Genomic DNA, 18,534 nt, shown 5'->3' on the forward strand with positions numbered 1-18,534 from the left:
TTTTCAATAAAGTCCTAATTGAAAGTAATTTTATTCTAACAATAATTGCCCAGAAGAACTCTGAAGTAAAAGACAAAGCAGGAAGGAAGGAAATGTAATTGACGCACCATAAAAAACATGGCTTTTTGGCGACCCATGGATACAACCATTTGACTCCGCGCAGTCGGAGGACCATGTGTTCGCTTTCAAGCCTATTCCCTTTAGGAAACAGGGTCCTGCCCAACTGCGCGGATGGCGGGCGGTTGGATCCATGCTGGTCCCAATGCACTATTTTGGGTTTTTCATGGTGGGCCCAAATCAGTTTTTCCTCTCTCAATAAAATTCATTTTTTAACATAAATCTCAACGTTGCCCCACCCTTTTTTCTAACCCTAATTGGGTTTCTTCTGATTGAATTTTCAAAAGAATGCTTTAGGGAAAAGAATTACCGAAAACTAAATCGGTAATTCATGCTGCAATTAGAAAAAACCTTTTGATATTGTTAAAAATTTCAAATAATTTTCCTCAACGGAGACGATGTTTAAACAGGAAGAAAATATTTTGACACGGCAGCATCATTCCTATTAGTCCCCAATCACCACACCATTTTAACATTTAAAAATTGACGTATAAAATTTTCTCTTTTATTAATATTTTTTCAATAAACCCTGCTCAAAACTAATGCTCCATTATATATGCCAAAAATTTGAAAAACTAATGTATTACAGTGAAAGAAATATTAATGTTGTATTTCAGAAGATATATTTATGTCAAAGGTCACATTAATTACATATTTTCCTCATTAGTATGCATTTAAAAATTCCCAAATATAGCGACAAACCTACACTTTGTGATTTGTTTTTTTTTAAAAAATTTTATCACCGAACGGAAAATGCCGAATGTTTCTATATTTACATAAAACTTAATGGTTTTTCAGTTTCTATTTTTCCCAGAATTACGGAAATTCGAGTTTTCGCATTTTTTCTAATGACTTTCAAAAACCGTTCAAAAATTTACTTCTTTAAACATTGATAAAATAGAACAGACGCGACAGTATTTTAGAAACTTCTCACGGGGGGCGCAAACCCCAAAAACTGCGAAATTGCATATTTCCCGTGATTTTTTGTAAGGGCACAGTAAGGGAAAATTCCTTTTTTTTATAAACGGGAAACCCATATCAGAAACCTATATGAAGTTTTTTTTTTTTAAATTTTTAAAAAAAAACGCGATTTTAAAACAGAATATTATGAAAAATTCACTGTTAGAACATTAAATATGCGACATAAAGATAAATATAGGAAACAAATGATTTTTTTTAAATCTCACACCAGGATGTTTGAGAAAACGCTTTACACCACAGCCCAAAATTCGGCGCAAAAGCTCGCGAGCACGGTGAAACTAGAACCCGTACGACCCGTCCCTGACCGACAAAATTGGTACGAACTGATAGGTTACTCATTAAGGTCGTCTAGGTATTTTCAATAGGGGTCGATACGGATTACTACGTTTTTATCCTGGCTAGACGTAGTTTTCCCGGGCGCCGTAGTTGGCGGGTATTAAGAAAACCCTAGTTGTCACTAAAAACACAAGCAAAAAAATAGAACGAAAAGTGAAGTCGAGTTTTATCAAAAAACCCGGGGGGTGTACAAAACATAAATTAAGGTCATAAAACACTTTCAGCGACTACTAAAAATAGATGTAAAAAATTTTAAAACCAAACGTCAATGGCCCAAAATCAAGAATAAAACCCAACATCAATTGAATTGTCAACTATTCCAATTGCTAATAGACAGCAATTTATTTACATTGTCATTAATATAAACCAGATAATCCCACCAAGTGATAAGTTAAGAGTATAACAATCCTTTTTAAAGTACTTTAGACATCTTTTTATAACCGGTATCAAGGGTTTTAAAAAGATAAATTTTCAAAAAATCCCCTTAAATTTTTTTAGTGTTTAAAAGCTTTCATAATTTCTAAAATCTTTGTTTATTTTTCATATATTTAACGCGATGCTTTAAAATTATAACTCAAGAGTTAGGATTAAAAACAAACGCCAAATGTCTTGAAATTCCAATGTGGCCCCTTTTAAACCCACTGTTTTATCGCTTTCATTTGACAAACAAAATTTCCCCCCTATGTTTAACGACCCCTATAATTTCTTTCAAATTATATGTCGGACCCTCGCATGCCAAGATTTGACGCCATGTAAGTGCGGCATGTAGGACAAAGACAAACGAATGCTTAGGTAATACTGGATATGTTGGATGAATATTTGAAAACCATTTAAATGCACTGACTTCCAGATTTTGGCTAAAATAATCTTTCTTTCAAACTGAAGTTTGGTCATATCATGAACATCAGAATATGAGTTTTTGTTTCTAAAATATTTCAAAAATTCCAAATCAAGAAAAAAAATATGACCGCTTCGGGAACCAAACCCCCGCGGCAATAAAGACATTTTCCGTCGTGTAACAAGAGCGGGAATTAGTGAATTTTCTTCAAAAAAAGATATTTAACCAAAACATTTAAAACTGGAGTATGTTACAAACGCTTTTCGATTTTCATCGTAAAATAGAAAAAACAGCAAATTCTCATGTGTTTCCGTAACATTGTTTGTCATAAAAAATTTTTAAAATCTGTTTTAGAATATAGCTTTTATTTCCAAATATCAAAAAAAAAAAATAATAATTTTCGAACGATCTGGAGGCCAGTCCATTTAATAACGCCATAGCACATCTTTTCAAAGAACAATACATGTATGTACTGAATAATAAGTTTAAATAGTTATACCTAAACTAACATATTACGGTCAAAAGTGACAATTCTGTTTGATTTTTTGGGTAAAGCGGTGTGCTCATTCTTTTTAACCCAAACCCTTTGTTTTGCTAAAGATATGTGACAAAAAAATAGATTTTTGTTTTTGACGAAAAAAAATGCAGTAAACTTTTTGGTAACCAAGCGAAATTAACCGGGACCTCAAGATGCAATGAATCGTAACCACTTTCAATTTTACATTTTTCAAATATGGGGAAAGTTTTTTGAAAAAAACCCGGGATTTGTCAAGTATTTTAAAAAGATAAAAATCGTAGGGAGACCCTTTTGGGAAAAGCAAAACACGCACCAAGCAGCAGAGTCTTTTTTGAGTTAATCGTTTTTGAAGTAGGAGATTTTTCAACAACCCAAAACCATCACCCCCCTAGCCCAGTTTTATCTAATCTAGTAAAAAAGAATGTTTTTTAAAATACGAAAGGACAGAAAATATAACAACACCGGGTCCAAGTCAAAATATTCTAAATGATACAAAAAACCCGGGCAGTCAGTGACACGGCACGTATATTCTTTTTTTAAATAGGTAGTACACTGCCCTGAAAACTTATTTTTGGTATTGAACGTGTTAAATCAAACTAAAGGGGGGTTTTTTTTTTAATAAAATGCCTACATGATCTAAAAATTGATTTAATCGGGGAAAGAAAAGTTACGTTTTTTTTTCAAAAAATATGTGATGTCAAAACATTGAAATGAAATGAAAAAATTAATCATTTATTTTCCCTCTTTTTTCATGCAAAAAGCTATTAGGGCTTAGGGGCTGAAATAAATTAATTATACACTATCATTGTTTGGTAAACTCAGAAGAATTTTCAAAATCAAGTTTTTTTTTTTTATTTTGTAAAAAAAAAACGAAAAATTTTGGGGGGGGTAGTGAAAAGTCTTGTGTGTATCTTTTTATTTAAAGAACAGATAAAGTTTCGTTTTTCACCTCATGGTAGTTTTTGCGCTTTACATATTTTGAATGCCATTATGTTTGTTAATTTTCTAAGCCGTAGTTCCGGCTAAATTATTCTTTTAAAATTTTCCCCTCCAGGCAGCGATTCACATTTGCTCCATGTGACCATTCAGTATAGTTCCGTGTTGGATGCATTGTATTCCGCATTGTACAGTGCAAAAACTTTAATCACATAAACGATAAAAGTCGTTGACCGATAAAAAAAGTATCAGCATGAATAAAGATGGAATCGTATCCGTCAGGTTGATTATGCTCTCTAACTGATAAAATAAGCATGAAATAAAAACAATAATTTATTATTTTCTTGTACAATATCGGGTATATTTGGACTTGTACCAATCCGAAAAACATAGTTGACTCGCCTTTTTGGATCGTTCAATATGATTCTTAAAATGAGCACTCGTCAAAATATATCGCCGTGTTGTACAGAACAATATTAAATTATCGTAGACTAATATTTTTTATCACTCGCTATGCTTATGAAAACTATTGTCGTAAATATAACCGTGAAATTTGCGTCAAAAAACGAAAAATTTTTACCTGTCTCCCAAACGAAACGATTATATGTGGTCCGAAATTCAAAAATTTAAAAAGTTACAAAAATCAAAACATCCCACAAATGCTTCAACCAAACGCCGAAATTTTTCAATTTTATTTAAAATTTGAAATCGCTTTTTTCTTTTGGTTTAAGGGTTTCTGTAAAACCCCCTTTAGAAGAGGAATGATGTTTTTTTACACCCACAGACATTTTCCCTTTTAAACTTTATTTTTTTGTTTTTCGTAGTAAATTTAATAAATGAATACCTTTCCCGCATCCCAAAAATAACAAAATGTTTTACAAAACGACATAAAGCACAAATACCTGTCCATCAGTGAGGGGGGACGACAAGTGGCCCTTGGAAAAGGTTGCATGGTCAGTCGAACCCAGTTTTCCCATTCTTTTTCTGACAACCCGGGGAGTTTCCCTGGTTTGTCATTTCGTATATCATAGAATAAAAGCTCCCCCTTTGCTGAATTCATTCGTTAAAGTTACTTCATGGAATCGGTATTTGTTGTTTTCGTTAACAGGTATATAATTTTTGAAATAACTGCAGGTTTAAAACAATTTATTTCATTATAAGTTTTTAACAAAGCAATATTCCATCTGCTTAAGGCTTTCCCAAACCCACTTGGGAAATACCCTTGAATCTAAAATGGGTTGATTAATCATACTAATTTAACGGTACTTTTGCCCTAAAATAGTTAAACCTTTTTTGGTTTGTAACGAATATGATCGTTTGCCCAAAAAAAACGAAAACAAAATCAGAAAGACAAAAACGTTCATCAATTAACTCATTCCAAAACAGCATTCCGGGAAAAAAAGCACAATTCAGAAATTAGTTCTGGACAAAAAACCCATGAATAAAAGAAAATGTCAAAAACCAATAATCAAAAAGAACCCCCTTTAAATTAAAATTTGTCAACTATTCAATTGCAAAGGGAAACCCATTTATTTCATTGTATTAAAATAAACCAGATAGTTCCACCAACTGATAAGTAAAGAGTATAACAATGACACTTCAATTCAATTCTTGAAGTACTTTAAACCTATCTAATATCCTTTATCAAGCGATAATTTAAATTTGGAAAGAGAAGTCTTTAATCAATGTCATTAGACGCTTTAACTGTTTATAAACTTTGTCATCCCCTTAACGAATGTGTTCATTTTTTTCGTATATTCATCTTTAAAATAGTTTTTTGATGCAGGAAAAAAAGTTCCCTCTTTCCATCCGTTGATCTAATTCTAACAGTAAATTTATTGACAACGTTTTTTTTATGACTCAATTACTTTAATTTTTAGACACTCCTTTCCACGATTTGGGCCGAACGCACCCTCACAACGTCGGAAAAACGCCCGTTAAAGATAAATATTTAACAATTTTAAATTTGCTCTTTAAACTTTCATTGAATAGTAAGTGGATTAGACAGAGTTAAATTTACATTTTTAAAGGTCAAAAGGGGAAAAATTAGTTTGACTTTTGGCAAGATGTGTGTCATTTATTTTCTCTACCCTTAGCTTTTTATTAATGACGCCCCGTCATTTTTTGTTTTACATTATCTATCTTTTTTTATTTAAAACATCAAAATTTCGGTTAGTAAAAACTTTTTGTAAAGTAAATTAAAATTTCCCAAAAAAATGAGTTATGCATTCATTAAGACTTCCCCCATGTTTAAAAAAGTAATAAAAATATATCTGAATGTTTTGCTTTTAATGAACGTGCATATATCATTTGTAAGGATGTGGGGTGCTAAATAGTGAGTTATTTCTGACTTTTATTGAACATAAGTAAGTAAATAAATAAGTTTCAAAAATGCAGCCTCAGCATACCGCAACCCACAGCACGCTGACGTGCACATGGAGGCAAAAAGAACACATGAACGAATAGTAGGGCACCGCCTTGGGACGGTCATTGGCAAAATCACCCGATTTCTTTTAAAAAAGCAGGAATACCCCAAAGCTTAACGGACCTTAAGATAATATTAAGCTTATTACATTTTAATAGCAGGACAGGGATATTATTATATGATGGTAAAATCATCCACAGACAATTACCCTCGAATCAACCAATAGATAAGTAAACACCATCAGGATTCCTTGGGCTAGGAACAGCTCGGCATGCTGCAGTTAAGATGTTAAGAAATAATTATTGTAATGTGATTAATTACTGGCATAAGGAACTTACTTATCAGCAAAACAAAATTTCATCTATTTTTTTTTAAAAAAAATAAGTAAAAAGCATCTTTAAAGGGTGATATTATTTTTTAATTTCATTTCATTTAATGTGTTTACACTTCATCTTTTGAACTGATCAAACTTTTGGGGTGCACCAAACCCAAACTTTAAAACACTTTAAAATCGAAAGTAACATACCTGCAGGGGGGGAAAAACTGCTGAAAGAAAAGAACAAAACGGGTGACCAATTTTTAAAAATTTTTCTCTCGGCATTGTTAAGCCTGAAGCACTTCCCCCGGTTTTTTTCCATCGTAATCGTCACAGCCTCCGCGTTTTTTCAATGAATGTTTTTTGGGTATTTTTTTAAATAAACTTTTTGTATTAACACAAGCAAATCTTTTGCGTTACACAAATTCAGAGAAGGAACCAACATTAATCAGAGGAAGAGTTATCATCGTTTAAATTTTAAAATTTAAAATCTTCCATTAGTTTATCGTAAAAAAACTAAAAAAAAAAAGGTTTTCAAAATTTTTTCCTGTTTTAAGATTTAGACTTACATATAAATTTTAAGTTTAATTTAAATGCAGTAATTGCGTTGTAATTATTTTTAAAAATTATCCAAACAGAAAAAAACTAACTTTTTGCACACACAAAAATTAATATTTAACCCGCAAAAACACGTGATATAAATATTTTGTTAAAATTTTAAAAAATTATCAAGTTCCACAAAAGAATATTCACTGATCCAAGTTGATATACCCCGAATAATGCCATTCCCCCACCTTGGAAAGTCATCATAAAAGATAGTGTTATATTCTTTCAAGCCGGTTTCATTTCCAAGTTGAAGTGTAAACGTTTAACCCTTTTCTAAAAAGGAAATATCATCCCCCAACGTTAATATTACAACGCAATATTTGGTTATTTAACTAAAAACCAAAAAAATTGCTCCCCATTTCCCTCTCGCAAACCCTTTTTTAAAAGTGTATTGAAATTTCTTTTGAATGTTTTTATCAAAACAATATCTGAAAATAACTGGAAAATTTTTTGCAACACGAATATATCATATAATTTTCACAATGAGACGAATGCATTAAGGAAGTCTAGTGCAAACATAAGTGACAAGGCACGTATTTTTCTCCTTTATAATTTGTAGATGCATAGCACCTCTGTGGTATTCGAAACTGAATGCTTTTATAAAATATTTGCTTCATGATCTTTAATCTAAAGAAATGTTAGTGTTGTATTTCAGAAAATACGCGAATGTCAAAAATGGAAAAAAGCAATGATCGTACAGCATTAGTTTTCCCCTCTTAGACGCAAAAAAGCACAAACCCCCATCAAAAACTAAATGACTTGACAATACAATACCATTATCTATTTAAAAAGGTAACTTGGAAAAAATTCAGAAAACCCGTCACTAAGTTTTTCCAAAGGTTTTTAAAAAAAAAGTAAAATGAAAAAAAGGGAAACCTCAATCGGGAATGTAACATCCTCAGCTTTCCAAAAAATACATTTTTTTCCATTTTAAAGGTAATTTTGAATAAAAATAAATTGCCCATTTTGTTTGATTGCAAAAAGTTTCGGTTTCGGGGGAAGTTTGTGGGCGCGTATTACGCCCGGGAAAAGCGTATTCTTCCCAAAAATCCCAATCAACGCCCTGTGACGGCCGGAAGACCACTTTTTTAAATTAATAGTATATCTCATTTGTATATTGCATGTTACCCCTAGAGGGGGTCGATCCCGATTTTCGCCCCTTCCGGATGATTCCCAATAATTGAGAAAGAAGTGGCCCGGGGGGGTTAAGGCCGACATTGAATCACTTTACCCCCACGATGTGGGGTTGAACTCACCGGGGGATTTAATTTTTCATGTGAGTAAGTATCCACTGGCTTTTGGGAAGGCGGTGGGTTTACCCAGGTGCCTGTCGGAGAAATAATGCCGGGGGGGATCTAGGGGCTTCCCCACCATCAATACCCGGAAATTGCCATATGACCCCCAAATTTTTCGGTGCGACGTTTAAAAAAAAAAAAAAAAGACAAAAAAGCAAAAGGGGCTAAGTGCGATAAATAAAGAAAAAGATCGACCCCTTTCTTGTTATTATATATTATCATTTACCTCTATGCAGTGTGATACATTCGGGAATATTAAAATTTATTTTCTAAGGGGAAGTTTCTAAGCTTAGAAAACCATGCTCATACAACCCCAAAACTTGCCTAAACGATGTATGCGTTTCCCCCAAAAAAGATCATATTCTAGATGTAAAAAATTGGAAAACGATTAAACCTTCAAGTGCTTTAAAAAAAGCTCTGGTTCTTTTTAAAAATAGGACACGCAATTTTCCCCAGAAATGTCTTTAACTGATTTTTTTTCGTTTTCCATAATAAATCAACTCAATTCCCTTACGCCGAAAAAAAAACCCCTAAAAAAAGCTTAAATAACACAAAACCCAAAATACCGTCAATCAAGAGGGGGGGCTACACAGGGGGCCCCCGGAAAGGTTCCCCTTTTCATTCGAATCCATTTTTCCCCAAAATTGTTCAGAAAGCCGGAAAAATTCCTGGGTTTTTCCTATGGTAGTCACGAATTATACCTTCCCTTTTACGGAACTCATTTGTTAAAAATCGTTGCGGGAAAAAGTACCGTAAATGATAATTTTCCCCTTTATCGGTCGCCTGTACAGAAAATTGAGGGAAAACAAATATTTTTTTTTTAACCTCAATGTTTTCCCCCGTAGGGGGAAAAAACCTCTCAAAAGTGTTTTTTTCAAGTTTTTACAGAAACCCCATTTGCCTCCAAAAAATTGCACCCATATTTTAAATAAACATTACTGTACCGTTTGTTTGCCGTGAAACTTTTTCGTCAGAAGTCAAAATATAGCGTCAGGCACTTAAAAAGAGCCTACAATTGTTTTTTTAATCTTCCCCATAAACCCCAAATCCGAAATGCAACGACAAAATGCATCGAAATTAACAGATCAACACGAATTTATACCATAAATTTCGGAAAATAAACTTTTAAAACAAATATTTTTTGGACAACTGTTTTTTCCCCGGATAAAAAAGGGAAATGTCAATGACCCAAAAACTAATAAAATCCCCTTCAAATAAATGTCAATTTTTCAGATTGCTAATGGACAACCATTTATTTACATTGCCATTAACATGAACTAGAAATTCCCCCCCCAAACCCAAAATAAGCCTTTAACAAAGACATCCAATTTCATTCTTCTCTTTTTAAACCTTTTATAAACCCGATCAAGTTTATTTTGAGCTTAGCGTCATTCGTATGTTTATCCTTAAATGTTTTTCTTAACCTATGCCCCTTTTTTTTTCGAGTTCAAGTGATCAGATCAAAATATGAACACTGATGCAGATCAAAGTTATTAACACTGAAATGTTATCAAGATTAACGTGCACAAAACATCTGTGACAAGATCCAAAGTAGTTCCTCTTTCCACTACTATTTAATCTACTTTCTTGATAGTTTGATTCGCTTTACAATTTGAAATTATACACTCACACTCCTTTGTCATAATTTGGCGCCATGTCATCGCGGCATGAGGCAGTGAGAAAAACGGTGCTAATCAAAAATTTGAAAAAGTTGGTGCTATTTAACAAAACTCCCATTGACTTATAAAGCCGCATCTTAACTTTACAAAGTACAATATTTAATTTAAGCTATTTATTGAATAGTAAGTGGAATTAAACATAGCTAAACTAACATATTACGGCCAAATTGGAAATGATTCTGTTTGTAGTTGTGGTCAAGATGTGTACGTAGTCATTTCGACATAACCTTAGCTTGTCATCGATATGCACTCGTATACTTTATAGATTAAAATCTATTTTGCAAACAAAAAATCATAGCATTTTCAATAAAATTGAAGAAAGAGCAGAAAAAATGTTTGACTAGCCCCAATTCCAAGATTTTTTGCACAATGAGCTTTTTCAAAAAGTTCCACAATAGATAAAAAAAAAATACTAAATCCAAAAATTCAACAGACTCCCATTCAAAACCTTGGAGTTCCCCCCAAAAAATTTTTAAGCTTATACTGGAACCTTTGGGAATCTGGCCCGGGATATGCTTTGATATTATTTTAAATGACCAGTCTGTGTAAACGAATGTAAAACGAAAATTTTTGATGTTTCTGATACTTTCATTGAAAGGACAAAGCCCCGGGCCTGTCTATCACCCTTTTAACAACGTATTAAAAAAATATTCGGTAAACAAATACCCTTTAAAAAATCATTGATCCTAAAAGACTAAAGAAATTACTATTAGATAAATTGAACGAAAAAAAACCCATACATTTTCATTCGGCCTTTTAAAAAAAAAGGGGAAATGTACCGTTTGTAAAGCTGGACAATTGAGAGAAAAAAAAAAAAAACAACATTTTCTTTAAGTTTCCGGAAAAAAAATAAATTTCCAAAAACCTGATAAATAAATTTAAAAAGAATCTTTATTTTTTTTTTTGAATCAAAAATTTTTTTAAATCCTTTAAATTTAAAAAGCACATAAATATCGTCTAGTTGAAATCCTTTTTTTTAATTTAACAGTGTTGTGATAAACTTTATGACAAGCTAATTTTATATTCATTTGCAAACAGTATAGCTATCACTAAACACAAAATTTTTAGGTAAAAATTTTAAAATTCATATATATCCCAGTAAAGGGCCCACCCCTTCCAAATGGACTGTCGAAGTAAAATCCCCAATCCACAAATGAACGTCTGCACAAATATGAAAAAAAAATTTTAATATTTTTTAAAAATATAGCAGATACCTTAAACCTTATTTAAATATTCATATTGCTAAGTAGGTAGAAATTTGTTGATTTTAGTTATATAAAACAATTGAAAATGCCATACTTACTGGTTGGCTCCTCGGAGCCGTAATAAAATGGAAGACGCGCGGCAGTCTATAAAATAGAATGTACCTCTACAACAACCAAAGTGTATAATTCCAGAACGCGCAGATGAACTGGTAGGGGATATAAACATAAAGTTTTCAAATAATATTTATACCAATTAAATTATTTAATGTAAAAAGGTCCGCTGAAAAATAACATGTTATGTATGCTTAAAATACAAATGAAGTCAACATAATTTTCATCTTCGATATAAATTTTTTAGCAATTATTATGGTTGGTAAATTAAGAAATTTCTGGACATTCTAATATCATTAGAGTATCGTTCAGACAAAAAAAAAACTTAGTAGACTTCTTGCAAACTTTTTTTCTTGTTTTTACCATGATTCAACGCATTTCCATTGTTGTGATTTATGATTAACTTGTGGCATGTCAATACGTGATATAGGCGTAAACATTTTTAAAATCCTTAATTGTCTGGGGTATTTCTAAATTTGGCCCAATGGGTTTAAAGTACAGTTTTCGTCAGATTTTACAAGTTAAGTTTTGTTTATCACCAGAGACCAGCTTTCCGACGCTTTTCTCAAGTAGTACGAACAATGACTTCGTACATTTATATATCAATTGTTTCAAATTGTACATGTACATTTATGTTCCGAGTATTAAGAAAGGATAACAGTCCAAGGAAATAGTCTCTCTCTTTCTCTCTCTTTCTCTCTCTCTCTCTCTCTCTCTTCTTTTCTTTGTGGAAAATATCTCAAAGGAAAACACATTGGTATGAAAAGTTTTAATTGGAATTTAATTTCATAATATTTAAACGAAATTCTCTTTGAAGTACAGTATACTAAAACCGTTTAAACGGGAAATACATGGTTTTATCTTAAATTTTTTAAAAATAAAAAAAATTTTTAAAATCTAAATACATCGTTTAAAAATATTTCTACATCTTTTGCCCCATCCTTTCGGAATCTGGCCTTGGATTCGATTTAAAACAAAGAGTCAAATAAATTTTGCCCTGGTTTTAATACCAGGGGAAAAACATCCATTTTTTGGTTAAACCAAAAAACCCAATACCTAACTGTTAGAAGTTGAAAAGTCAACAATAGCAATCAGCAACTTTTACAAGTCCGTATTAATTGTTTTGATTTTTCTCTTATACTGAGAAATTAATATCCCCGATAATCCATGAAACGCCATGTTTCGTGGTAAATTATGAGATTGAGTTTCCCGTTGTAGATAAAAATCAAACAAACTATTTTATTTTTTAAAACACGATCACGAAATGCACCGTTTAATAAAAAAGGCAGGAGTGTTACAGCGGTTTAAACAATTGGGTAGATTGTAAGATTTTTTTACTTTCTTTTAATTCAACACTGATGTTCATTTTTAATTTAACTGAAAAAATGATCATCTGTGTCTGCCTAACAAGCAAAAGTTTAGAAAGGTATCAGAGAACGGTTAAAGGGGAACATGCAACATTTTGGCAACATTTCTTGTCAAAGAACTAGGTGAAAGACTAACACTAAGGAAAAAGTATCAAAATCGGACTGAAAACAAAAAAGGATACGGCCATTTGAATACCACCCATATGCTTGAAAATGGCAGCCATTTAGGGCACAGCGATATCATCATTCTTTCCTTATAAGGGCATAACCATATATGGAAAACAATTAACGATTATTAGCGATTAACAACTAAGAGAAACATATTTCGTTGGCCATAATATAATATGAACCTTAGTTTATGTGAAAAAGTGTATACTTTAACTTTAAACTCCATGTTTAATTTAAAATAAATTTTTTATATAACAATATTTGGTAATGCCCCTACAAGGTAAAAAAAGGGCCAAAACGTCCTGTCCCAAAAGGCTGCCCTTTTTATTTAAGATTATGTAAATTGCCTATCTTTTTTTTTCTGTAGTCCGGTTTCATCATTTTTTCGCGTTTATAGTATTATTAAATTCTTTCTAAATTAACATTTTGTCAAAGTTGAAAATTCCCCCCAAAAAATTTAGAATAGCACCCAAATTAGAATTTATTAATCCGTTTTTATGCAGTCCCATTTCTGTGTTCAAGTTTTTTAACAGTCTTGTTTTTATTCCCAAACATTTGCACACTGTATCTATATCAAACCAAAATTAAAATTTAACAAGCCTGAAAACATGCACACATTTCATTATTACTAAGTTTCCACCAACTAGCAAGCTTTAGAAATTCAAATTTCAGAATGTCATATTGTAAAATACGTTGACCCCATGGGGTTACAAGCAAACACAGCCACCAATTTAGTTCAAAAGAGAATAAACTGACGTATAATTGTTGAAATGAATAACAATAAAGCAGACTTCGATCAGGCTTTTATATTTATTCATTAAAGTTTTTCATTAAAATAGTTTTGGGGTTATATTTCAATATAAACGGTTTAACATCAATTTATTTAGATGTCTAAAATGTGAAGGTATATCGACCATACAAAGGTGATGGTTGTCCCTGCCAAAAGGGATCACGAGACACTTATAGATTAAATAAACACAAGCAAAAATTTCCTACTAAAACTTTAATAGATGTGAATTTGAAATACAAATATGCCTTTAATGTATTTAACCCGATTCATCAACCCATAAGCGGCACAATAATGTATAAAGCTGTATGAAATTAAAGGCATTTGCTGAAAACTAATAAAACATAATTTATTTTGACTCCAAAGTCATGTTGGCAATTGTGCGTAAGTGCTGTGAAATAAATGACTTTTTATTGAATGTTTGGATATGTTTAAATTGGGAGTCTAAAATAAATGAGAGTTTGTTGAAAGCATCAAGTACAATGTTTGAATAATGACAAGTGAAATCTGATTATAATGTGAACATGAAACATAATATATCAGTAGATAAAACGTTAGTTAACAAAAGTATATTATTGTTTACAAGTTTTGACTTCTTTAAATCCATGCATATTCTGAGAGGATCGATGCATTTTACACACATCATACACATATTGACCAGAAGTCCATAATTTCAATGTGTTTAGATTTAACTGCAACATCCCTATTAAGAACTTGAGTACAAAAAGAAAATTCTCTTTAGATCATATGAAGGCATTAAATCGTAAAACAAATAAATATTATGATATGTTGTTTTTTTCCCATATGAATCATATTAGTGACAGTTCGATGATGTAAATTACAACGAACTAAACAAGAGTTACTCGTCAGTGTCGGTCAACATCTTGGTCAATATTATATCGTGTCAGTCACTAATTAATGAATAATTCCCACAATTCCAACCAGCGAATTATACTAATCGGGAAATCAATCTGGAATTAACTTCAGGTCTATTGTTGGTAACGTAATAAGCTTGTATTTCTGAAGCTTTTAGCATAATTGGAATTATATACTCAGTGGAAAACATTTTTGAAGTATTCAACCTAACCATAATTAATTTTCTAAACGCTTGTGTCGTCAAGACTTCCAAGAAATATTCGACGGAATAACAGACCAATAAACAGACAGACATGTTGCAAGACAGGCGGGCATACCTTTATATATGTTTGCTAATCAGCAAGAAAACCCAGTGATAAAATAATAACATGAACAATAAAAAAAGTGTGGATACATAGTAAATATGTAGTGTGAACCGTCTAACAAAACCGCTATGAAAAAAAAACATGGGTTTCTCTAAGCAAAACTATATTTGAACATTTGCATCTGGACGCAACGTACAATTTGTATTACGAGCTAATATACCAGGCGCGTGCCATTATGAAATTATATACCATTAAGAAGAGGTTAGTAACGAAGCATCTGGTCAATGTCTACAAAAACAATACATGCACCACATGATAAATGAGCATTTGAATTAAAACAAAATAGTACGCGAGAAGTTCCCAGTCATGTGTATGGTCTACTCAAGACCATCAAGGGAAAATATGTCAGCAATGTGTAAGCTTGCTGCTAATCATTCGTAACGTATTTATGTTAACCAGGCTCAACAATTGAAAAACCTCTGAATTAACTGATACGGCTATTGCGATATCATGCATAGAATTATCTACCGTACAAATAAGCAATCTCATACACAGTTTTCTCCCTTACAGTAAAGAGTCCATATTTATCAATACTTTAGATTTCATCGTTTGATATTATGTTTCACAGTAACTGAAATTGTTAAGAGAATTTCTTCGAATATTTTAGGCTTACGTGGGTGGTGAATTAAAGAAAACTTATCAACTGCCATATGAGTTTCATGATCATGCGCGGTGATTAATATCATTCTGGAGGAGATTATCACTGCATTAGAATTCGCTATCCATTTTATTACTTACGATTATATCGACAACCGGGTTTTTCAGTTACTTCGAACTTCGTGTTTCTGTTTGTTTTGTTTCAACAGCCACTAGACAAACAGACCTTCCGACCCAATCCTTCGAGCTTATATTATTAGACATAATCAGATCTATTAGATGATACTTCGGGAGCACAGACCCAACCAAACCATGATAATAGCAGACTCTGTGTGATAGTATCTACATGAAATGTAATGGCATGTGTACACCCTTCATATCATGGCTTAAGAAGAACTCTATTTAAAAAGAATGGAGTTAATCATAAAAGTGTAATCACACGGAGTGGCGACATTTTACGGCTGTTGCTATGAAATAAAATCTGTAAACCTCTGAAGGCTAATTCATCTATAAGATGATCATTCAGCAGCACAGAACGTTACCAAATAGAATGATAAGATACACGGTTTAACCGAGTCTGGTCATGTGATGTAAGGCGACGTAAACTGTAAGAAATACTTAGTCTATAAGGAAGTACGTACCAAAAGTGTTGGCTCCTTTAGGTTGAAAAATGTCTGTTCCCTCTGTGACAGGTATGTATTTTCACGTGACAGATAGGACGGTTCACGGGAAAGATCTCGTAGTGGTTGTAGTCTATCTGGTTTTCCAGTGTGTCCCTTCATATTGAATCATACACTCATTCTCCGGCATGCAGCTTTTCCAACTGTATATAATATACCTGTTTCAAGGTATAGACTTCGCATGTCACATCCAGTAACTCCCTTTCTCGGCTCCACTGAATGTTGCACTTTCATAGAATTTTGTACTCGTCAAAGAATAGACGCTATTCGCTTTTCATGTATCCCTTAAATTATAAAATTTATATTTCTTTGAAGATTTTTTTTTCTTAAATTAAAGACAATAATGCGTCATAATATAAGAATTCAAACAACATTTCACGAGAAGCACACCACGTTTCACAATACATCAATTAGTTCTTCTATAAATGCCGCCAATATAGCGGCTTTGCGAACTAACTTAGATATTGTATATAAGCATGAACACTTTAACACATCTCAGCACCAGAACAAAAATGAAAAATTAATTTATCCGACCATTTTGATGTCAGGCGATTACAATTTTAGAGTACTTTTTAATTAAAATTTTCAAAAGCCACTCTGTTTAACTTTTTATGCAAATCTCGAAAATCTGACTAGACCATACGCGTTTGAAGGCTTTCAAATTACTCAAATTACATAAAGTAATTATATATTCAGATGTGTCAATAGATAGCAAAGTGCAGATACAATACAGAATACGGTTCTTTAGACAGTACCTTCCTCTCGTGAATGCAATGAAGTGCACTGTAAACAGTAAGATTGAATTCAACAATTAAGTCGAACTTCCTTTTTTCTATTTTTGTAATGATACAAACGCGCTAGGTAGGTCGTTTACTGCACACCATCTCCACGTCAAAAATATTCGTAAGTATGTCTCTTTAATTTTGAATACTAAGGAAATTTACATGGCACATATCTATCACATTACGTATGCAATGCCATGTATCTGTTGCCAAAGACAAAAAAAACTTAATTCTGCTTCAGTTTTTACACACAGTTGATCCGGCTTCCTAACCACCCCTTGATTTCACGATAAGCGCTGGTCGAAAACAACGGGATAATCTTTGGTTTAGTTTTGGTCTCAAGATTATCAAGAAAGGCAAAATTGGCAATAAGTTATGAAAAAAATGTCTTAATATAGATTTGGGTCTTGCATAATAATAATAATATTACTTCCTTGGGAAAATGGACAGCTGTATACGGATTTAAAGCAGCAGGCGGTAACTTAAGTCCCTCTTACGCATACAGGTCAACACCCACAACTGTTTCCGAGATCATTTGCACTTGTGGTATTAAACCCGTAATGACAATCAGCAAATTACCTATTCCGCGTACACGATTCCGGCACTCTCCGGTGTTTGATGGCAAGCCACGTGCGTCGTGAGATATATTTACGTCCGAAGAATGACTAATTTCCTAAGCAAAATACGTAGTCACATAGATTACGGAGATTGCAGAGTCCACTACCTTTTAGAGAAATGTAAATTCAAAAAAATTGAACACGACTACTCCGCAGCTACTCCACAGCTTCAAGATGAGTATACTACTTTTATGTATCAAATTTTCTATATTTTTGTGACACGATACTAAATTTTGGAATTTTTTTTTATTTTGCTTGTAAATTTTCGTGAATAATGTTCAGAATATAGGGACTTGGTCTGATAATGGTACATCAGAGCAGTAATATTTAAAAAAGAAAATAACATTTATGCATTTTTCTTGAGCCTATCAATAACGAATAAAAAATTAAATTTTACGTTCCCTTGGGTTAACCGCGCAAAATGGACGAAACAATAGCTCAGATATTTTATCAGAAGACTCGTTAATTTTAATCGCAGGTCCATAGTTTGTACTTTTGAGAGGTCTATAGTTTAACGTTAACTTTTGCTGTGCTAACGGAAAATCTTAAGAAAAAAAGACTTTCGTTTATGTCGTCATGTACTAAAGCACTTATTGAATGGCTCGTCGGTTATTAGTCAACACTACAGGACCTCTTTCCTTCGGACTTTGGACAATAGTTTTGACTATTGCCCGACATGCCATTCACCAAGTGTATAACATCAAACCTTGAAGGGGTAACGACCAACGTGTGTTTTCACCTTTGATAACACTAATCTAAAACAATTACATTTTCTACTTGAAAAAATCATCCCCTACCTTGTCAATAGATTTAGATAGTCCTGCTTTTTCGGGTTTTATAATTCTCCTACTGTGTCTTGAACAATTTTGATTTATCAACTGTATTTACTTCATACATCCAAACAGATAGAATCAATTTAGAGGTCACAGACCA

At 32.5% G+C, this 18,534-nt stretch overlaps 1 protein-coding gene across 1 annotated transcript in view; it reads right to left on the bottom strand.

The window, feature by feature from the left end:
• The window catches only part of LOC123535609 (uncharacterized), a 148,729-nt gene extending 132,037 nt beyond the window's left edge, over positions 1-16,692 (bottom strand). The window contains exon 1 of the mRNA XM_053529299.1: positions 16,164-16,692. Coding sequence (XP_053385274.1) covers positions 16,164-16,304 — 141 coding nt within the window. The 5' untranslated portion in view covers positions 16,305-16,692. The remainder of the gene's footprint in view (positions 1-16,163) is intronic.
• Positions 16,693-18,534: the final 1,842 nt, after the last annotated feature.

This window comes from Mercenaria mercenaria, chromosome 17, assembly GCF_021730395.1.
Source record: "Mercenaria mercenaria strain notata chromosome 17, MADL_Memer_1, whole genome shotgun sequence".
NCBI classification, from domain to species: domain Eukaryota; kingdom Metazoa; phylum Mollusca; class Bivalvia; order Venerida; family Veneridae; genus Mercenaria; species Mercenaria mercenaria.